We start from the raw sequence: 22,122 nt of genomic DNA, 5'->3' as shown, positions 1-22,122 counted from the left end.
ACTCGTACACGCGCTCAGTAGTATCTCTCGCGTCCTTCCCTTCCTCTCCTTCCTTACCTACTCCTCCCCCCCCCTTCCCCCCCCCCCCCTCAAACTGTGTGTGAACAACACCAGTGTAGTATTCGCATGCCCCCACCCCCTCCAGCACGAGTGAGACTGATCCCCCCTCTATATATACCTATACATATATATACCTATATATATATATATATAGCCTCACTCGTCCATCCTGAGCGTACCCCTTCTCCGTGTGTTTGTCTGTGCTCTGAGCTCTGCTTGACTCAAGTGCACCCCCCCCCCCCGATCACCACCACCCCCCCGTACGCTGCACACGGAGACACACAGAAGGAGGGGAGGGGGGGGGCAAAAAGGAAAGCGAAAGGCAAACGGTGTAAAGTAAGAACAGCGCGCATTACAGACAGAAGCGCAGACGCACAGTAACGCTCACACACGCACAAGCACGAGCTTAAACACGACGACGCAGCTTTCTCCTAGACATCTACACCGTACAGCATACATACAGGTGTGTGTGTGTGTGTGTGTGATCGTTTCTCTTCTTTCCTTCTCTCTCTCTCTCTGGTTTGCGTCTCTCATTAGCTCACCCATTCATAGAGACACACTGACGCACTCACAGGGGTCCCTACATATAACGCCACCCAAAAAACACTATCCGCCGTCTCCCCAGCCCCACACCACACCTTCAATCGACCCATTTTTTTCATCATCCGCCGCGTGACCTCCCGCACGCGCTTCACAGATTCACGTCAGCACATGCACTTTGCGCGTTTGCTTGGTTGCTTATAGACTTCCAGACCAGTGCTGCAGTTTCGAGCAAGGCCAGCTGCGAGAACCGGATCGTCTGACACGCACCCACACATACCGGCAGTGGTGGCTGAAGTGGCTTCACCTCTTGTGTGTGTATTTACCTCTTTTTCCCTTGATACGGCTGCGGCTTCGTGGGTGTGCATAAACTTATTCGTCGTGCTCGTCGTCGTCGTTGGCAGCTCGGTTGGGGGGTGCTCGTTTCTCTCTCGCTCTCTCTCTCTCCTCATCTCGAACGGAGCGTCTCCTGCGAGGTCATCCTTGGCGCCTCTCGGTACACAGAGAAAGAGGAAGGGTGTGAGGAGCTCACTTCAGCGCAGGATATCCTCGTCAGTGCTACCCTACGTGGTCTGCCTTGGGTGAGGGTGCTTGTACATCCGCTCCTGCCCCGCCGTCTCTCGCGCCGATTCATCTGCCCCACACAACGTTCCACTAGCGCACGCCCTGTACACGACCCGCTTGCTTTCCTTCAAGAGAGAGAGAGAGGTCAGGGTGAAGAAGCATCTCCCCCTTTTTACTTTGGTGGTTCACTGCGCCTGTTTGTGTATTGTATCATCGTTTTCTACCTCTCCCACCACCACCACCACCACCCCCCTCATCCCTCCCGTGCTCCCGGCCCCCACCATCGTTGCATGACTCTCTCGTCTCGCATCTTCCGCGACTGCGCCCTCCCCCCCCTCTCTCTCTCTCTCGTTCTTCGTTCTTTTTTTGTTTTGGCTTTGGTTAGTTTTGCTCATTTATGCCGCTGCACACTTCAACTTCATCAATTTCCCTCGCCTTTTGTTGTCTTCTTGTTTGTGTTGCGTTTGTTTACTAGACCACATAACCCCTGCGTGTCTGATCGTGACCGTGGCTGTGCCTCTCTCGGTGTGGGTGGGTGCTGACGTTGTATCCCTGTTGTCGCCATCGTTTTCGGTGTTCCTTTTATCTCTGTAGACGTGTGCTGGTGCAGCTCCTTTAACTCCTCCTTTCCGGTTGCTTGCTCCTCTGTTGTCGCCCTCGATTTCCCTACTGTGTGTTTTCCTAGTGGTGTTTGAGCTCTCTCTCTCTGCACCACTCTTTGGCCGAAGGGCGGCTAAGGATCGTGTGCGGGCCTGCCTGCCCCCCCCCCCACCCCTTCCCCCGCATCTTCCACCTCTGTCACCCCCCCTCCTCTTATTTCTCTGCTGTTGTTGTCATCTTCGCCTTCTTGGAAGAGGCGCACCTTTAGTCTACTCACCTGTTGCACTCTCCCTGCGTGTCCGTGCTCGCGAGAGAAAGTGAGGGAGAGCGAGAGAGCCGACCAAGAAGAAGAGAGCGAAGGACTGCTGACGCGCACCTGTGCGGGTATCCACAGGAACTCTTGCTCCCTCTCCCCTCTCCCCCTTTTCCTCTTCCTCCTCCCTTTGCCAGGGCTGATCCTTTTTGGAGCCCTTTTTCCCCTCAGTTTATCCTCTTGAGATTGCCCAGTGTAGCGGTGTGCTTGAAAAAAAAAGGAGAAAAAGAGAAGAGGGGAAGGAAGGCCTGTGTTGTGGTGGTGTTTGGAGTGCATCTGTTCGTGTACAGCGCCTCTCTCTCTCTCTCTATCCCATCCACCTGTCACACACTCTCCCTTTCTTTATGGTTGCTGTTTTCCATTCATCTTAGCCCACTTTGTCTTCTCCCACCCTCCCTCCCCCCTCCTCCTCCTCTGCAGAAGCACAATCAAAACACCTACGCACCCCTCCCCTCTCCGTCTCTCCGTCTCTCCCTCCCTCTGATTGTGTGGGTGTGTGTCTGTGGGCTCATCTTTTGCTCAAAAGTGGAGTAGCAACGCAGCAGTACAACCCGCTGCTACTTCCCTCCCACTCCCTTTTCTGTTTTGCTTTTCTGGCTTCTTCTCCCTCCTCCTCCTCCTCCTCCTCTTCCCCTCCCCCCCTCCTCCCTCACTTTCGTCTCTCTCCTCCCTCCTCTCTCGTACCCCGTAATGAGGCGCAACGGGCACGCAGTCCCACCGGTGGCGCCCAGCTTCGAAGAGCTGAAGCTGAAACGGCCAGCGGCAAGCAACCAAGGCGACAATACCGTCACTGTCTGCAATAGTGAGGCTTCTAACTCGTCTCCGCTCACCCTAGAGACCGACGGCGGCCGTAGCGACAACCTCCTCCATGGCTCAGATCAGACTTCACGTGGCGGGGTGGCCGCGCACAGCTCATCACATCACCGATATGAACTGAAGCAGCAGCTGCCCCTACAGCATGGACGAAGCAGAAGAAACTCGAGCGGGTTGGGCAAGTCGCGAGAACCTTCCACATCGTCTTTCGAAACCGCTATCCCCCTGGGCGATGCTGTCCAACAGGCCCCGCTGCTCCACACCACTGCAAGCGACACGGACAACGCCCGGTACCCCCAGGCGGGGCTCCCCCCGTCACCGCCGCACACTACCACTGGCGTACCCGCACCTGCCTTGTCATCTTCAGCCTCTGCCATCGATGCCGGCGCCAGAGCCGCCAATGCTGCCGTTCCTTTTCTGTTTTCGCTGAAGCTCCCCTCCACCACTGTCACGCACCTCGGCGTCGGGCGGGCAAGCGGCGCTGGCGTGGCCCAGTCCTGCGACAGCCTCAACGGATCCATGAGCTCGGCACTCGGCGGCTCCTTACTGCAGAGCCGCAATCGAATCACTGGTACGGGCGAGGCCGCCGCCGACTCCGGGACCAGCTCGCCCTGGAGAGTCAACGAGACGACAGGGGCCGGCGTCGACAGCGATCACCACAGCCATCATTGCCAGCTTCAGCCCGGCTCAGGGGAAGTGAACACAACCGCGACGACGCTCTTTCCGCGCGATGTTGGACCGCTACCAGCGTCAGAGGCGTACACGCGCAACCGTCTGCCCTCCGGCACCCACATTCGGCGACGCCCGCGCTCCGTCGTGCGGCAGTACACCGGAGTAGCGGGGATGGCCTCCATCAGGAATGGCGCCTCGTCCACGAAGATGGCGGGAGACGCCGAATCCGCGTCCCCAGCGTATGGCACCCTGGACGCCTCGGTCAGTAGCGTGATTACACTCGCGTCGCCACACATGCGCCAGCGCGGGACGTCTGCCACTTTTTTAAACTCAAGTGTTAGCGGTAGCGGCACAGTCACTCGTGCTGGAACTGGCCGGACGCGCGACGTCCTGCCACCAGGCACTCGCTCAAGCACTGTTATCGGGGCGGCGGCGGGGGCAGTCCGCCGACACCGCGCAGATCCGTCGCCGGCGCCATCACGTCCGCCGCGCTCGCGGAGGGCACGGCCGGGAGCCGCACCAGGCACGCTTTCAGGCGGTCCAAGTAGCGCCGCAGTGAGCGGACCGACGTTTTCACCCTCCTCCCCGGCACAGCTCGGCTCGCGTGTCAGTCATCAGCCTAGCGTCTCCCTCCAGGTGCCAAAGCGGCTATTGTTGGAGCACTCCTCCACAGGAGCCTCATCGCCGCTCAACGGCAGCCTTGAGCATGGCTCCTTCCTCCTTGCAGGTGACAAGGACAGCCTCGCCGCCTCCACCAGCGCCGTGGCGAACCATGAGCACCCCATCAGTAGCTGCTACACGAATAAACGTAGCGGCCGCAGTCGTGTGCACAGCGCGGGAACGACTGTAGTAACACCTAGCACGAAGCCACCGTCAGGGCGGCGGCAAGGCTCGCTGGCGCGCGTGCTTGCTCCGATGCACCACAGCAGCAGTGCCAGTCGCCTGGAAGAGCACTGTCCCTCATCACCACTGCAGGACTACGCGAAGCTAGCCGCCACATACATGAAACTTTGTGCGGATGTGGGCGATGAGCCGAATATGGACTGGGTCGCTGCTCTGCCCCTCATGAAGGGAGAAGAGAGCCAGTACGATATACTGTCGGCGTCCATGACGCTCAGCACCGCAGACGCGAAGGAGCTCAGCACCAACCACTCCCAGAGAGCGCCGGGCCTACTCAACGGCAGCCCGGCTGTATCAGGGCATTTTCTACGCTCTGGTCCTCAGCAACTGCAGCAGCAACACACCCCTCGTGGTGGGGTGCGACCACGCATCGCAGCAGGGGCAACGTGGTCCTCGCTGTCCGCCACAATGACACCTGTGGACATTTCTGCGCCGACGTCTACCTCGTTCGTGTCGCAGCGGGCCAGCACGCCCGCAGGGAAGCGTGCAAAGTCGCCCGGTGTGCGGCACGGTGCATCGAGCGCGAGCTCGCCATCAACTCTCCCAAAGCGCAGTGGCAGTGTCGGTCGTATTACCTCAGTCAGTCGCCCTAGCATCTTCGGCTCCTCGACTCAGCAGCTGCAGCACACGATCACCGGGGGTAAACGCACACCTCGCACGCACAGGGACGGTTCTGCTACATCCGCTGTATCGCCGGGGGCGGTCGAGACGGCCATGGCGGATGTGTATGCGCACAAGATAGCGAGGTACTGTGCCGAGTACCTCCAGCCCTTCGTTGACAACATGAAGTCGGTTCGAGAGCAGCGCGCAGCCGTGACGGTGGCGCTGCAGTCGTTTGTGCAAGTTGCCCGCACCTCGCTCTCAGCGTCTACAGCGGCAGTTAACACTGCTGTAACGGCAGAGAAAAGCGATGGCGAAGAGACAGGACTGCGCTCCGCCGTGTCCGTGCAGGGGCACCACTACGATGGGCACAGCAACCGTGGGCTCGGCAGCGACAGGGGCGGCCCCATGAGCGGCACCATACCCAGCACTACAACCTCAAGTACAAGCACCACCCCGCGCAAGTTCAGCATCTCCCGGAACAGCACGACGTCATCGCTGGCCAACACGACGACGACCACGACGGCGGGGCACATGTGCAGACGCGCCTCCGCCGCAGCGGCAGCCGCCTCCAAAGCCGCCTCCCTCTCAGACGCCCTGCAGACTCTGCAGGCTGCAGTGGTGACGCTGCTGAGCACACTCAGCGACGGCACCGCCCTCGCTCGGGCACCGAGAAATGAATTACTGTCGCCTGTTAAGAATGTCGACAAGGGCAGCACACCCCTCGACTCGCAACCGACGCTGATGGAGGCCGGCATCATCACTACCGTCACGTCTTGCTCCCTCTTTTCCCCAGACGAGAGCGCCAGCGGCCGCTTTGATAAAGCACCAGCGGCGCCACAGCTTGTGTCGTCGGCGTTGACGCCAACCATCGACCTGGCAACAAGTCCCACCCCGTCCCTGGCACACACTTCCTCTGGTGATGGCGGTAGCAGCGGCCTTCCAGGGGCGCCTCGCCTGACCCTGGCAAACGCGATGACGCCGTCCGGTGTCGGTGTGGACCAGCTTGCTCCGCCATTGCCGGGGGTGACGGGTGTTGGAAGCGGGCACACAAGTCAGAGCCAGACCAGCGCCGTCGGCTCCTCGGCAACGACAGCGGCGGCAAGCAGCGCTGACTCCACCACGTCGAACGGCACTGCCCCCTCTCGCTTTGTGCAGTTTGTGTGTGCGCAGAAGCGAGAAGTCGTGGCGCAGCTCGATGAGCTATGCGGTGCTGTCCGAGACGCCCTCGGCTTACCTGTGACGGCACCAGAAGCTGCCACCACGCAGCGGTCGATGGAGAACAGTGTTGGTGGGGCCCCGTCGGTGCCGGTGGTATGGCTTGAGGTGCCGGACATGCTGAGCACGCCGTTCTTTGTGCCTCTCAAGCATCTGAACAACCTGCTCACCTCCATGGCAAGGCAAAGCGGTGATGATGCAACCGCAGAGGAGGACGCGGCGGCGACCACCAGTAGCGACGCTATCGTCACCAGCCCGACTATTGCCACCTTTCTCAAGTCCTCCAATATATCCTCCTTTCCAAAGTTCTCGAGCAACGCCACCGGAAATAAAGCCAAGTCCTCGAAGGTCAGCAGCGGCGGTGGGAGCATCACGGGCCACTCCTCGGCGAGCAGCACCCCGCGCGCGCGCGCCAACATGACGACCATGCCGTACGCGCCGCTCTTCACCTTTACAACGACAGCAGACGAGGATGTGGTAGCCGATGGCGCTGCGGGAGAAGACCCACAAGTGCGCTCCGTCAGCGCGCGCAGCACGGAGGGTGCTTCAGGCAACGCGTACACCGCTGTGGAGTGTTACCTGCTCCGCTGCATGCAGCCCAGCGCAGGCGCAGGCACCGCAGTGTACTCGACGCTACTGGGCACGGGGAGTGGGCGCACAAGCAGTCGGCAAAACTCCGCCCTCAACTGGACCACAACGGATCTGTCCGCCTCCGTGGAGAGCACCCATGGTGGTGGCGCTGCTACGGCGAAAGTGAGCACCATGTGCAAAACAGGTAGCAAGCGATCCGCAAGTCCCGGGGCCAGCTACTCGGGTCGCGCCGGTGGCGCTGGGGGTGGTTGGGGCAGCGTCTATCAGTCCCGCCCATCGCTCTCCGCGTCGCAGAAGGCACCGGCGACGACGAAGGCATCGGCCAGCCCTCGAAAATCTCGCAAGAAAGCATCCGTCGTGTCGAAGCTGTCGCAGACGCAGAAGGGACTAACTCAGCAGGAGAAAAATGAGCAGCAGCAGCAGCAGCAGCAGCGCCAACTTGCCAAGGCCTGGACGCTATGGCTGTCTCTGAGGCCCCTCGCCGCTAGTCAGAATGGTGTCGCCAGCGCGGGTGCCCAAGAGCCGCCGTTGCCCTCACCGCACCCGTCACCGGTGGTCGGCGGGAGCCTTAGCGATTGCACCCCAACGGAGGAGAACGAAGCCGCCACGCCACCAGCGATGTCAGCGCCAACGGCAGCAGCGACACCTGCCGCAGCGACGCGGAAGGAGGCGAGTCCAAACAGCAAAGGTGGACCGGTCTTTGAGTGCCAGCTGCCATTGGAGGCTGATGACGAGGAGGCTGCACCAGTAACACATGAGTTGCAGAGCCCGCCGCCGCAGCAGCAGCAGCCCGGCGTGCTTAATGGACTCAGAAGCCACAACGATGGCAGCCACTTATGCTCTGCGGAAGAAAAGGATAACGGTGACGTGCTGCACAGTGAGCTGAGTGACATGCGCGTGCACGCTGCCGGCAGCATGCCTCGTTTGTTGAGCCTCCAAAGTGTGCCGCAGCGGCTGAACATGGACGACACAGCCCTCACCCACAGCGACGGCGCCGCACACAGCACGCCGAGCGCGCAGTCCAGCGCAGCCACGCTAGTGTACTCCTTTTCCATGGCAATGTCGCAACCCACCGTGCCCCTGCCGAACTCAGCGTCCTGCGTGGAGGGTTCATCGTCGGTGAGCACAAACGCCATGGTCCCTGCCCGCGCTGTAGCTGCAGACACGCACAAGGCAGCGGCACGCCAGATCGCCGTGTGGTGGGCTTCCCTGCACTGCCGCCGCCGCGCCGTTGCGCAGCATCGCGGTGCGCACCTGGCGGAGAACGTAACGCAGCGAGAAAGGGTGCTGGCGGCACGGCGCAACGCATTCGTGCGGCTGTGGGTGTTTCGCTGGCGGCTGCGACGGCGCATTGAAGAGCACCAGCAGCAGCAGCAGGTAGTCGCTTCGGCGGCGGCCACCGTGGCAAAGAGGGCAGAACATGACGACTCGGAAAAGGTGCGTCGCACTGCTGCTGAGATGGACAAAGTAGAGGCTTCGCCTACGACGACGACAACAACAACCGCGCCCACGTCACGTGAGCGCTTCCAGCGGGCGAAGGAGCAACGAAAAGTAGCCTTGGCGTCCGCTGCTGCCGCCACGTCGGGCACGGCACGGGTGTCGTCGTCCCCATCTACCGTCAACAGCGGCACAATGGGCACCGCCTCGTGCCTGCCTATTCGTATTCCGCCACTGCCACTGGCCGCTAGCGGCATCTCCACCTTTGCCATACGCAACTACCAAGGGGAGAGCAGCAGCTTCGCCGTCTCGGCGATGCACCGGCTGCTGAACGCACCGCTGCCACTGCTGTACGCAACGTGCACGGTGGCGCTGCGCTACCCTACCAATGCGCCGATGGCGTACCTCGACAACAGCAGCAGCGGCAGCGCAGCGAACCGGCACCTTAACGGCGGCGAGGAGCGTCAGAAAAGCGAAGCGCCTCCGGCGACGAATGAGCATGACGCTGACGCACTCACAGCGCAGCAGCGACGCTGGATCGAGAAAGGCGTGCTCTACACCCGACTCCTTAACCTGCGCCACTACGTGTGTGGCAAGTACGAGGCGATCATCGCCGTTAGCGACAGGCGCACCTTCGTCGATGAAGCTCCCAGCAGCTCCAGCGGATGCTACGCGCTGTCTTCATTTGACGACACCCTTAACTCGGCAACACGCGCGTACCGCGGCACCAGCCGTCCAGGAGCGACGTCAGCGCTACTTGTGCCCCCGACGATGCGCTATGAAAGTGTCGTTGACCCGAAGGAGCTGAAGCACGCCAAGCCAGTCGTGAAGGCGTTCCACCGCCCATTCGAGAAATGGGGCATGGCGTGCAACCTGACGTCACGCGTGTTCTGCGCGGCGGCCATCTACGCCTGGCAGCTCATCTTCAGCCACACGCCCTTCGACGATGCGAAGCAGCGCGAGCTACCGACGCGCGAGGAGCAGCAGGCGAGGCTGGAGCGCGTCGAGGACCGCAACAGTATCATCCTCGACTGCTATGGCGTGCGCAGTGAGCGGGAGTGGCTACGTGAGGCGACGAAGGACTTGTCCTTCGTGAGTCAAATTTACCTTCCAAACTACGACCAGGACGACCCGGAGCAGGAAAGGGAAAGCCGCGACAGCTATGACTTCGTCAAGAACTTTCTATTTCAGTGCTTCCCCTGCATCCACAAACTGGCCGATATCCCCGACTACCTTGTCGGGTCAGGCCTCTTCTTCCTGCTGAAGGAGGTCTTCCATTACACAAAGGACTCCCCGTCCATGCAGCAGGTCTACGAGACGCTTCCCCGGCTGGTGGTCGTGGAGGGTGAGGATCACATTGCGGCCGTGACCCCGGCCACCTCTGCGCTGGCGTGCAACGATGCAGCTGCCGCGCGAGCAGAAAGAAACGCCACCACGGAAGCAGCACTGGGCCTGCCAGCGCAGGCGACGACGCAGTGCTCCTCACTCCCGTCGTGCAAGGTGACGGACAGTGGCGATGGTGTCAAGGGGCTCTCCGGCTGGCAACGGGCCGCGCTGCAGCGCTACGAGCAGCTCCGGCAGTTGCATCACCTCACCTACGGTATTGTGGAGCAGGAAAAGGCCGTCGCTGCTCTCGGCAGTGATGCTGGCGCAAGTGGGCTGCCGGACAAAATGAAACAGTCGAAGCAGCATCACCAACAGAAGCGCTCTCGCTCTCTGGCAACCTCGACAGCATCGATCGGAGGCGCAGCGAAGGACAGTGTGAAGGCGGCAAGCGGCTACAGTGGTGAGGACAGCAGCAACTTGACGAGTAGCGCAAGTCCAAAGACCGCCGTGGACGACATCATCTTTCCCCTTCGGCGCTGTATCACAAATAACCCCGCCGGCCCGCTAACGCTGATGCGCTCAACCCCGGTGTCGGCAGCCTTCAGCTCCTCCGCCTTCGCCTCCCCCTGCGCCGTTGAACGACGCGCCTCTTCCGCAGCTATCGCGGCGCCGGCAAGGGACGTGTGCGTGCAGCTTGTTCGGGTGCCGCGCCGCCTGTTGAGGCCTTCCGCCGTGGATGCTCAGTTTGTCCGCGACTTTGAGGAGGAAGTGAGCAAGTCGGTGCACGCCATCATCCGGGCCTGGAGGGGGAGCGGTGGCGGGGTATCGCTGAACGTATTCGATCTTCGGGCAGCGTTAACAGCCGACGCGGCCCTGCACGATGCACTCGATATTGTGTACCCAAAGCACTTCCTCGTAAAACTCAGCGAGACGCTGTCGCTTGAGCTGTTTGGCTTGCAGGTGTCCCTGAGCAGCTGTGAAGACTTGGATTCGATGGGGCAGTGAATGTGTGAGGAGGAGGGAGGAGGGGCGGAAACGACCCCTCGACTCCGGCGCTGTTGTTTCTTCTGTTTCCCTCACTCACGGGCTGGTCGCTCCGCGCTAACTTGCGAGGAGGCGAGGCGCATTGCTCTCCACACATACCGAGCTGAGAGACACCTTATGCAAACACGCATAATACCTGCAAGCGTATGTGCGGGTGCAGTACGCGAGTGAATCTGATCTCTACCTCCGTCAACCGCGATGCTGTGGTTGCTCTATGAGTGGTGTGTTTAGCTGCCCCTGCATGGGTAGGTGGTTGTATAACTGAGCTCACTCACCATTACACACGCTTCCCGGCGTGGTGTGGGTGTGCGTGTGCTGTTGTTTTGTTTTATTTGCCCACTTTAAGTTCTCCAGCTCGATTTAATTTTTTTGGGGGGGTAAGTTTTATCGGACTTGGGCGTTGAGGTCAGCATTTTGAAATGAGGAGAACAAACGGCTCGAGAGAGAGAGAGATCGACCTCTCCGCTCGCGCGGTCTCTCTTACCTCCCCACCCCACCCCCCACTTCACCTCCCCCTCATTTTACTGTCTTTGGGCAGCGATTTGCTCTGTATGTGTGTGTGTGTGTGTGACTGTGGTGGTAGTGCTGCTGACAATGGCGCGTACACCGTCCGCTATTGAATAAGTTGTGCGTGTGCCTGTGTGTGACTGACATCTTCGTTGCTCGCCTCGCTTTGAGCGCTTCCTTCTCTTCCTTCGCTGTCCTCTTTCGCCGCGCCCTCCCCCCTCCTCTGATTTGCCGTTTTGGCCTTCCTCCATCTCTTTCCTGTACGTGTGTGCGTGTACGTGCGTGTGTGTGTGTGTGTGTATCGTCCCCCCGCCCCACCACCTCACTCCGCTGCTGCCGCCGCCCTCCGCCTTAGTTGTTTGTGTTGTCCGTGACGTTTCTGTTTCTGAGGGCTGTGGTTTGCCCTTTTGCTTGCTGGCCTCTTAGCGGTGTAGCCTCCGCCTCCCTGACTAAAAAGATCCTGTGCTTCTCCCTCTCGCCACTCCTCCCTCTTCGCCACTCCCCATGTGGGGTTGTGTTCGTCATACGGCCGGGGAGGGGGGAGGGAAGGGGGGTAAAGAAGCGCACGCGTGCGTGTAAAGAGGAGGATGGCGGTTGCGGCTGCCCATGCGCGCGTAATCCACGCACAGCTGTGCGGCCATCAATGCGCACACGCCGACGTAAACGGCGAAAAGATCGAACGATGAAGTAGTGTGGTGTGCCTCCGGAATGCTCGACGCCGAACAGGAGTCCTTGACTTGCTCCCCACGGGGACTGTGCGTCTACGTAAGCTGGACGTACTCGTGGGCAAACAGCGACACGCGGGTGCGCACGCCTGACTCGTTCCCCTCTCTCTCTCTCTCTCGCCATTCCTCCTGGCTCCTTCTTGCTCACAGTCCACCCAGTGTGATGGGTGGTGTGTGGGAGAGGGGGAAGGGGGCGAAGAGAGTAAGGGGGCAAATCGGAGGAGGTTGGCGGCGACGTGGCTGAGGGTGTACGAGTACACGGCTGCAGCTACCGCCTCGGCTCTGGCGCGCACGTAGCGTATTCCACACGTGCTGGCTTCTGTCCCCTCTCCTCAACCCCCTGATGCTGACACAGGTGTGTGCTGTCATCTTCTATCCTCTTCCTTCTCTCTCTCTCTCGCTCGACCGCTTCCTTCCTATGGTGATCGCCTTCACCCCAGCAGTGGTGCACCGGTGGCTTCTTCAAGCTGCGCGCATACACACACACACACACACACACACAAACGACGACACTTACGTCCCACATAACACACGTCCCCCTTCCCCCCTCTCCTCCCCGCCTTTTTGTTTATCACGAAGTGAATCCCCTGCGCCGCTCAACCACACATCTCGCGCGCTCTCGCTCGCTCTTTCTCTCTCTTTTCCCTCACTCGCTCGCTCATTTTCCCTAGACTACTCCCTTTGACCTCTTTTGTAGTTGTTGGCCCTCATCGTTTTCACTTGTTCGATTCAAGTTGTGGTGTGTTGACTCCCTCCTTTCCCTCCTCCCTCCTTTCTCTCTCTCTCTGGGATACCCGCGTGTGGGTGCGCTCTGCGGGCCCTCTGCCGTTTTCCTGTTCCTCTTTGTTGTTTTTTTCCTACCTTTACTAGACCTGCCTTTCGTCATCCCTCCCCTCTCCGCTCCCACCCACCCCACTCCACCCACCCCCTCTCACGGGAGTGGTAGCGCGGCATACCCTCGAGGGACGACCACACTTGTTGCTTTATTTTGTACACACACACACGCGCCCGTGCGCATCTGCTCTGAAGGCGTTGACGGCGCCACCGCATACGAGCGCACCTTCAAGAACTCTGCTTCTCCTTTGCCCGCATCTCTCGCTTCCGCTTGCTGTTTCGCTTTTACAAACACCCTCTCCTCCCCGCCTCACTCTTCACCACCACCGCGCCAAGTCTGACTGCGTGGGTGGGTGTGGATGAGTGACTAACATCAGCACAACTCGTCCCGTCCCTTCCCGCGCCACACGCATTCGGGGATCCATGCTTCGACGCACCGGTGGCTTTCTGGCCCTCTTCAGCAGCGCAGGCGGGTCGGCGCCGCGGTCGAAGAGGCCGTCCTCTGACGCCTACACGGACGCTGCGGCCGCGGAATCAGCGGCGGCGGCTGGCGTGTATCTGCCCTGGACAGCGCGACCGTGGGCGGTTACATACCGCGTGCACTACACACAGTGGAAGTTTGTGGATACAGTGTTCGCGCACCTCGCCACTGTGGCACCAGCCGTGTTAAACGATCGCGCCCAGGAGCAAGGCGTGCGTGACGTCTTGTGTGAGCTGGAGGAGCCTGTGGTAGCGCTGCGACGCCAGCAGGCACGGCAGGCGCGACGGCTAAAGAGGCAGGAGGAGGCATTGGATACGGATGCAACAAGCTCTACCTCGCAGATGCTGGCATCCGCTGTACAGCACACGGCCACCACTCCTACAATGTCTCCCTCCGCTACCCCATCGAGCGGCGTGACCGCCGATGACGCAGCAGCAACGCAAACGTCGTCCACGCTGGATTCACTGATCAGCAAATCCAATACGTCAGCGGAATACGAAGCAGTCGACAGCCACATCGTGCTCCTCAATGCTAACAAGAAGCTGAAGGACAGTCGGAAGAGCAGGAAGATGAAGGACACTCGGAAGAGCAAGAAGGACATACATGACTCTGTCGCCTCTGACGTCATCATCTACGAGCTGTAGCGCTACTGGCACGGACTACGGAGTTGCACAGGTAGGCGGGTGTGTGCGTTTTTTCTTTATCGGTGTGTTCGAGTCTAAGACGGTACTCATCACACCCACACACACACACACCTCCCGGCTTCACCGCCTCCCCCTCGCTGTTCGCCTCTAGAAAAAAATGCGAGGCGCCTCCCGCTGTTAGCTGCTTTGCTGCTGATCTGACGGCCTCTTCCTCTTGTCTTTGTATGGTGTCGTGTAAACGAGGGGGGAAGGGGAGGGAAGGGAAGGGGAAGGGGAAGGGAAGAGAGGGAGGGGCGCTGCCACTTCCCCACGCTCGTACAGTCGATAACCCTGTTCCTCATTCCACCTTTGGCTGACTGAGGGAGAGAGGTGTGCGTGTGTGTGTGAGGAACAACTCACACACACACACACACACCTCTCCATTCTACTGCTGGTGCTTTTTATTCTCTCGTCGCTAACGTTGTTGCTCGCTTACGATGGTTGGCCCTGTGGTCGCCAAGCCGCTCCCCTCCTCCTCCCCCCCCCCCCCCCGGAAAAAGTGATGTGACGAGGCCTTCGCTGTCTTGTGTTAACAAGGCCAAAATCAACGTGTATTGTCCACCCGTGCGACAGCGACAAGCAGTGAGCCCCTCCCCTAACGGCGCACATGAGCACTTTACCGCTTTCCCCGCCTCCACCTACAGCACCAGACAGGACGAGCACGCGGTGAAGACGGGGGGCAGCCCTTTCCTGCAGCATATCAGAGAACGCGGCAGCTGCATGTCTCACATCCGCAGGCTCACGCGGCCCCTTCCCTCTCGCATGCGCCTCCGCTCACCACCACCACCACTACCGCCTCCCTCGCTCCTCCAAAGCGCTGCCACCCCGCTCCCAGTCCTCCTTCACACGGACAGTCGACACACGTGCCCGCCACCGGAATGAGTCAGTGCTTCAAGTGCAAGCAGGCCATCGGCACCATCGTGAGTCGCGATGGCCCGACGAAGTTGTACTGCTCAAATTGCTTTCTTACCTACTGCGCCGGTGCGGTGCGCGAGAACGCTTTTCAGGAGTGCCTCGTGCCGAGTGACACACCGCTCGCGGTGGCTGTCTCAGGTGGCCCCAACTCCATGATGCTACTGCACGAGTTCGGTCAGCTGCGGTACAAGGCACACGATCAAATTCGCCGAAAACAACTGGCGCAGCAGCGGCAAGCGTGTGCTCAGGGTGCGCAGTCGTGCGGCATATACGCGTCGTCATCGTCCGCCACGAGCACGTCGTTGGTGTCCAGTCTGGTACTGCTCCCATTTCACTTGTGCGAAGATGAGCTGGTGCTTCCGCCGCTGCCGCCGCCGCAGTCCTCATCGCCCCCTTCGTCATCATCGCTGCACGAGTGCAGCGGCCGACATGAAGCAATTGAGGAGGTGCGGTCGACAATGAAGGAGCAGTTCACAAAGCTGCGCAAGTACGTGCAGCATCAGCCACCGCGGTGGGTTTACCATACCGAAGTCCTCAGCGAGTATAAGAGTGCGAAGAAGAAGCAGAATACTCTCACTGCGGCAATGGGGACGGATGTGGCCCGCGCGGGTGGCGCTTGTGTCGCCACACCGGGGCTGTCTGTGAGTAGTGGTGGTAGTAGTGCGTCTCCAGCATCATCGCAGCAGCAGCAGCGGCACGTAGAAGCAAGTGGTGAAACAGCCGCAACAGACGCACGCTTGTTCGATGAAGCGGAGATGCGCCTGTTTCACTACAGTGATTTTCTTTCGGAGAGATACGTGAGCGAGGTGCGCCATGCCTTGCATGCCAGTAAGCTGTCGCTGAGCGACCGCGAAGCCCTTTACGCGCGTGTGCGGCAGCAAACGCTCTGTCGTGCGGCGCAGCGTGTGTGTAGGGAGCACCGCCAGCGCGAAGCAGCAGCTGCTGCTGCTGCTGGTGCTGGCGGGATGAAACACGAGGAAGCCATCCGCAGGGGCGAGACGTGCTGCTCCGAAGCACAAGAACGCTTCGACGAGCACGCGTCGTTACACGACACGAGTTGGGGAGGAAAGTCGCACGTGCTTCTCGGCAATAATGCGGCACGGTGCGCCATAGCAGCGCTCGAAGCGCTCGTGACGAGCGCCAGTGGCGAAGGTGTCGTACATGGTGCTGGCTTTCGAGGTTTCACGCACGAGGTCGTTTGCCTTCGCCCGATTCGGACAATGCTGCCCAAAGAAACGATCCTATACACGCGCCTCCACGGCATTGTTTGTAGCTACACACCTGCGTTGTGCACTTGCACTGCCACCCGCTCTATCCACCGCACGCTGGAGCAGTTTGTGTTGACCATGATGGCATCGTACCGCACCATGATCTTCAACGTGCTCAACACGGTGCAACGGCTGGGGGTGCATCCTGCTGCAGTGCAGGAGCTTGTTAGTGGCGAAGGCTCAGCAGCAGCGGGAAATTCGCAGTTGGCCGGGAAGACTAGCAGGAAGGCGCTGCCAGGTCGAACGGCGCAGCAGAACCGCGATGATGGGCGCCTGACAGCGCTGCTGCACGTGCACCGCGACCCGCGTAGACTGAGCTTGAAAGAAGCTGACCGCTACAACGCCATCGCGATGTGCTGCGTGTGCGGCTGCCCTGCCTCTCTCGCTGCATGCCACTGCGGGCACCGCACAGACACGGCGGAGCGGCAGTTGGCACTGTTTGCGCTGTGCCCCATAAGCGAAGCGACGCCGCGCGCGAGTGAAGTATCATCTCTCACCATCGATGGTGCTGTCTCATCCGAAACCTCGGTGATGCCCAGCTGCTTTGTCTGCTACGCCTGCCGAGGCCTCGCGGACTCTTGGTCCCCATCAGTCTTTGGGAGCAGCAGCACAACAGGAAACGGAGAATCAGGTGATGCCAGCAGCACCGCAACTGGGGTGGCATCGCGTCACGATGTCATCACATCCACAGCTTCAGTTTCTCAGCTGTGCAAGCTTTTCTGCTGACAGCTCGCGTGCTCAGGCTATTCCGCTTCCCCCCCCCCCTCCTCCTGCTCCTCGTCGTGCAAGGGAAAGACCGGCGTCATTAACCCCTCCCCCCTTTCCCCTGCGTTGTATAAGGGGGGAGAAGTACAACCAATTAAAATCCAACGACAGCACCATCTCCCCAAGTGCTCCCCCCACCCCCACCCCACCCCTCATACTCGCCCCCTACTCTACGTCTTATTCAAGCAGCCTTGACGAGCGACTGCTAAGACGTCGCCGTTACCCCTTCTTCTCACTTTGGGTCCACCTCACCCCGCGCCGCACTGCTGCCTCTCTTCCCCATCCTCCTCCAACCGACTTCACCTCCCCCCCCCTCCCCGCTCGTCATGCGCATCATCGCCCACAAACCCACGCACCCTCGCAGGAAAGTTGTGTACGCTACACACACACACGCTCATCGATTTCCTCTCTCTCTCTGCGGCTACATCCTTCCACAGATCGTTTTCAGCAGTGCCGCGCAGTCAACCACAGACTCGCCCTGGAGCGCTTTCTTTCTCTCGTGGGGATCAATTACTGTGTTCTTACTGTTGATGGCCTCTACCCTTCCAAGACTACCCATCTCAGCCACGGCAGCGTCCGTCGTGATGATGCACCGCAAGTAAGATGAGGTGATGGTGGCCACGAGTCACAGCACTAGCAGCCGTCAGAGGAGCAAGAGACACACAGAGATGCAGCAAACCAGTCAACACATCTGCCTCTGCCGGTGTCCCACCACGAGTTCCTCAGGAGCACTACCGAGGTTCTCTCGCGCTTCCACCCAGCACCGCGCACCTCCACCTCCTCTGAGGCTGTCACTGCGCCTCTCGACAGTGCGAAGCCATCGTGAAATGACGCCGTGGCGGTGTCCGACATCGAGGGCAACACGGACAGTGGCAGCAGCGACAGCTAGGGGGACCGCAGCGGCGCGCGGGGCCTTGTGGGAGATGATTGCCGCCTGCGTTAGTCACACACCGATCGTCCCAGAGCCGTGGCAGCGGATTGAATTGCCGCTCCTCATGATGCCCCTCATCCTCCTCCTGCGGCTGGTCGTACCAGTCTCGGTGGCACATACACTGGGTATCAGAATAATCATCACAACGACCTTCTTAGAGCGCTAACGGACAACAACCCAGCTCGCTGCAGCGGCAGCAGGACTGGGCTTCACAAACCTTACCATCATGAGCATCAGGGTCAGCTTCCGCTCAACCATCGACGCTCTTTCCACGCAGGAGCACGGACGCCGCCAGGGCAACCCTGAGATCGCCGCCGCGTGACTGCGCGGCGCCTTCCGTACCCTCGCCGTGGGCACTGCGATAGCAATCCTCCGCTACTTCTATGGCCTCATCCTCATCCGCAACAACCTCGCCGCCAACACGGCGTTCTTCCTGCGCATGTGCGTGCTCAGTGCGACGCCAGCGCTCTTTATAGGCAACCTTCTGAAGTCTGCATAATCGCAGGTCATACAGTTTGGCGTCAGTGCAACTCTCATGAGCCGCAGTAACACTTCCTCCCCCCCCCCTGCTGCTGCTCCTCCACGGCGTTGGTGGCCGCTGCTGTCAGCGCCACGTACAGCCCTAGCTTGCGCCAGTGCTTGGTAAGTCGTAACATTCCGGCGCTCTCGCAGCCAACTGTGCAGATGCATGGCGCTTTGAGGTACTCCCCATCGCGAGGGCGTGTTCAGGCGGCGATAAGTGGCGTTATGGGTAACGTTGCCATGAACAGTCTACAGCTTAATGTTCGGTGGCTTCGTCGGCATCACCACCGCGGGCGCGATCCAGCTCGATGGGGCGTGCCGGAGGGGGGGCTGTCTCGACGCCACTCATACGCCACGGCGCTGCTGGCTCTCTGCTTGAACTGTGTAGGTACAACGATGCTGAGCTGCGCCAGTGGGCACCTTCGTGTCACACAGACCAGCAAAACGGTCACGCGTCGCGCCAAGGCGCTCTCACTTCTCTTGAGCGGCACGCCTACCTTCGACTCTCCTTCTACGCACTGCAACACCTGTTTTGGGGGGAGCATGGGATGCGCCAGTGCACTGCTCGGCATCACCGTTGTAGGGAGTTGGGGTGCGACGGTGCTGGCGGGCATTTGCCATGAGTCAGTTGCATTCAAGGAAGGTGTCTTCTTCTATGGACTCTCAGCAAGTGTTGTGTACCCTCTGCCGCTGCAAGTTGTGCTCCTGTGGCTCCTCCTGCCCTGGACGCGGCGGTCAGTGGAGACGATATCACCTGCGCCAGATCATGACAGTTCTGTTGAGTATGCATGTGTACGTGTACGTGTGTGTGCGTGTGTGTGGGGGGGGGGGGGGTGTCAGCGCACTCCCTCTCTCGCCCACACCACCCCCTCCCCCGTGATGGTCCTTTACTCTTTCCGCTTTCTTCTGCCTACAGCCCTGCTAACACCTTCGCCATCCGACCGGGTGGGCTGACGAGCCGCAGATGTCGGAGGCATATGACGAGAGTCTCCCAAAGTACCCCATCGAGTCCTTCAGACTCCCATGTGAGGGGAGTCCCCACATGCCACATTCTGGAGTGCCCCGGCTTGAAGCCACTGAAGGCGAAATACGACATGCTGGCCCGGCTCAGGGCCTCGGGGTGCCGTAATCCACAGCTGATCGACCTCATCCCTGTGCTCCTTCGGCGTGCGCCTAGACCACCCCCCTGCTACCCTCACGACAGACGCTACTGCTTCCGCCCTAAGCGCAGTGCGCAACCGCAGAAGGGACGAGAAAGGGGGGTGGCTGGCTCGCTCGCGACGAGGAGGAATTTAGGTGTGGTGCTGCAAAGAGGGACGCGCTCAAGACCGAACATTTTCCGTCAATCTCTGCTGGTCCGCTTGCACACCTCAACTCGCTGCTCATCAACTGTTCTGCGGTGGAATGCCCTCCCTTCTTAGCGGCGCCTTCATTCTTCTCCCCCTGTCTCTCCTCTCTCATTCTAGGTGCTGCAGCCCTCTGGAGACAAGCGGCGACGCAACCGTAGTGACTGCAGAGGCCGCCCGCGTCCTCAGCGCATATACGCACACACACACACACGCACCGAACTCTGTAGTCAACGTCATGGCACAACCGAAGTCCTTGAGCACCATCCTGCGACACCCGCTCGCTTCGAAGCGGTGCATGATGGTGTTCAATCAGAACGGTGAAGAGACGATGGAGCTGTTCGAGCTGCTCTCCCGCTACGAGGCTGTCGGCCCAATCGGCCAGGGAAGCTACGGCTATGTCTGCTCCGCGCGTGACAACGACCTTGTAGAGAGGTTCCAGGTAAAGCCACCGGAGGAGTACGAGGACGACTCGCTCACGCCGGAGGAGCGAGATGAGATTTACGATACCAACACCCTCGTCGCCGTCAAGAAGCTGCACCAGCTCTTCGAAAGCAATCAGTCGCGCATGTGGTTGTGCGCCACTCGGGAAATTCAGCTAATGATGACGTTTCAGCACGACAACGTCATGTCGGCAACCGATTTCTTCATTCCTCTCGGCGAGGTGGATATGATGACCTATCATTCGATCCTGCAGCTGCAGCTCACCTTTGATAGCGTCTACGTTGTTATGAAAAAAATGGACTACACACTACGCGAGGTACTCGACTCCACCACAGTGACGGCGGCTGAGTTGGCGCCGGCGTACGAGACGTGGATGCGACGTGTGAAAATGCTGATCGCTAAGTGCAACGAGGAGAAGGCAGAGGCCGCTCGCGCCGAGTCCTCTGGGCAGGCGCCACACCTGAAGGCAAACCCCGGAGCACAAGAGGAGGACCAGGCAGTGGCCAAGCCGCACAAGGGCACTGGGCAAAGCAGTAGACAAGGCACAGAGGATGGTGGGGACGAGACCGGCGCTGCTGCCCCGACGTCATCAGACCACCCAGGCGCAGCTACCTCCGCAGCGCCAACGGGCGATCATGACGCCTCTCTCGTCAAGACCGCAGCTGAGGACGGTATAGAGGAGAAGAAGGGTGGCAGCGACAACGCAGAAGGCGTTCCTGTCTGTTGCCCGCTGACGACGGTCGCGCTCCACTCCCTTACCCGCGATTACCGAAAGTTTATCCTGTATCAGATCTTCCGCGGCGTCGGCTACCTTCATCTGTGCCCGGTAATTCACCGAGACTTAAAACCAGAGAACATCATGCTCGACCGCAGCTACGGCACCCGTATCACCGACTTCGGCCAGGGCCGCGATGTCGGGCTCAACGCGACTGCCGACTACGTGCAGACAGTGCTGGACAACTGTACTCAATGGTACGCGGCGCCGGAGACGCTGACGGTCGCCATCAACAGCACAATGGGCTTCATGGACCACGATAGCTTCCACGGCGTCGATGTGTGGTCCATCGGATGCATTGCGGCTGAAATGTTGATTGGCCGCCCCCTCTTTTACACCACCTCTATGGGCGGCAAGTACCAGCTGCTGAGCATTTTCCGTGTGCTGGGTCAGCCATCTGCGAGCGCCATCGAGTCTATCGCTGAGTATCGAGACAAGGAGACGAGGGAGCTCTTCATTAATTCCATCAAAAAATTAGTGAAGACAGCGCCGCCGCCATGCACCATCACGCCAACGCTAGCGGAGCTCCTGCGGAGCCCTTACGGCGACGAGGACGAGGATGAGGTGGGTCTCATCATCGACTGTCTGCGCTGGGACCCGCGGGAGCGCATCACAATCCAGGCGGCGCTGCATAACGCGTTCTTCACTAAAGACGGGTACGACCCGGTGATTGACCCGGACGACACTGTGAAGCGCGCGCCTTCGGTGCGACCCGAGGACATATCGGAGCCGGTGAGCGGGCGAGCGTTCCTGTGGAACCTCTTTCTCCAGCGTCATCCAGAGGTGAAGGAGCTGTGGAACTCCCTTGTGGCAAAGCACGAGGAGGAGCTGGAGGAGCCGAAGGCGCCGAAGGCAGAAGATCCCTAGGTAGGGGAGGTTGTAGGGGGAGGGGGGCATCGGACGCGCACACCACCCACACCTTTGGTAGCGAGAGGCACCCTGTCCTGGTTGAGACTGGGCCACGCCAGACATGTGCGCATGCATGTAGGTGTTCTTGCGCGTGTGGAGGGAGGGGATGTCTTCCGATGAACGGCGATGAAGCGGAGAGGTGAGAGTTGGGGAGAAGAGAGGGAGAAGGTTGGCGGACTGGTTGGATGGGATGAGTGGCTGCACTTGATACACGTGCTTACTGCCCTGCACCTCACCCCTGGTACCCCACCCACCCGCTCCACTTGCGGTCACCACTGCCACCGCGCGCCCAACCCCCCTCGTATTTTTGTTTTTATGTTTTCCTCTTAGCTCCCGAGC

The 22,122-nt window shown here is 60.2% G+C and overlaps 4 protein-coding genes across 4 annotated transcripts, besides 1 other annotated feature; all 4 read left to right on the top strand.

Moving 5' to 3' along the window:
• Positions 1-2,767: 2,767 nt before the first annotated feature.
• Positions 2,768-10,639, top strand: LPMP_130700 (hypothetical protein; the record flags this gene model as incomplete). The annotated part of the gene is made up of 1 exon (XM_010698850.1): positions 2,768-10,639. One exon carries the CDS (start codon positions 2,768-2,770, stop codon positions 10,637-10,639), a length of 7,872 nt encoding a protein of 2,623 aa, XP_010697152.1.
• A 2,528-nt stretch (positions 10,640-13,167) lies between these two features.
• Positions 13,168-13,869, top strand: LPMP_130690 (hypothetical protein; the record flags this gene model as incomplete). The annotated part of the gene is made up of 1 exon (XM_010698849.1): positions 13,168-13,869. One exon carries the CDS (start codon positions 13,168-13,170, stop codon positions 13,867-13,869), a length of 702 nt encoding a protein of 233 aa, XP_010697151.1.
• A 917-nt stretch (positions 13,870-14,786) lies between these two features.
• On the top strand, positions 14,787-16,817 carry LPMP_130680 (hypothetical protein; the record flags this gene model as incomplete). Its single annotated transcript, XM_010698848.1, has 1 exon — positions 14,787-16,817. One exon carries the CDS (start codon positions 14,787-14,789, stop codon positions 16,815-16,817), a length of 2,031 nt encoding a protein of 676 aa, XP_010697150.1.
• Positions 16,818-19,234: 2,417 nt separating this feature from the next.
• Positions 19,235-19,532: a repeat region.
• Positions 19,533-19,893: 361 nt separating this feature from the next.
• Positions 19,894-21,741, top strand: LPMP_130670 (protein kinase, putative; the record flags this gene model as incomplete). Its single annotated transcript, XM_010698847.1, has 1 exon — positions 19,894-21,741. One exon carries the CDS (start codon positions 19,894-19,896, stop codon positions 21,739-21,741), a length of 1,848 nt encoding a protein of 615 aa, XP_010697149.1.
• Positions 21,742-22,122: the final 381 nt, after the last annotated feature.

Source organism: Leishmania panamensis (assembly GCF_000755165.1).
Source record: "Leishmania panamensis strain MHOM/PA/94/PSC-1 chromosome 13 sequence".
In the NCBI taxonomy this organism is placed as follows: domain Eukaryota; phylum Euglenozoa; class Kinetoplastea; order Trypanosomatida; family Trypanosomatidae; genus Leishmania; species Leishmania panamensis.
This window is presented reverse-complemented; position numbering and strand designations above follow the sequence as displayed.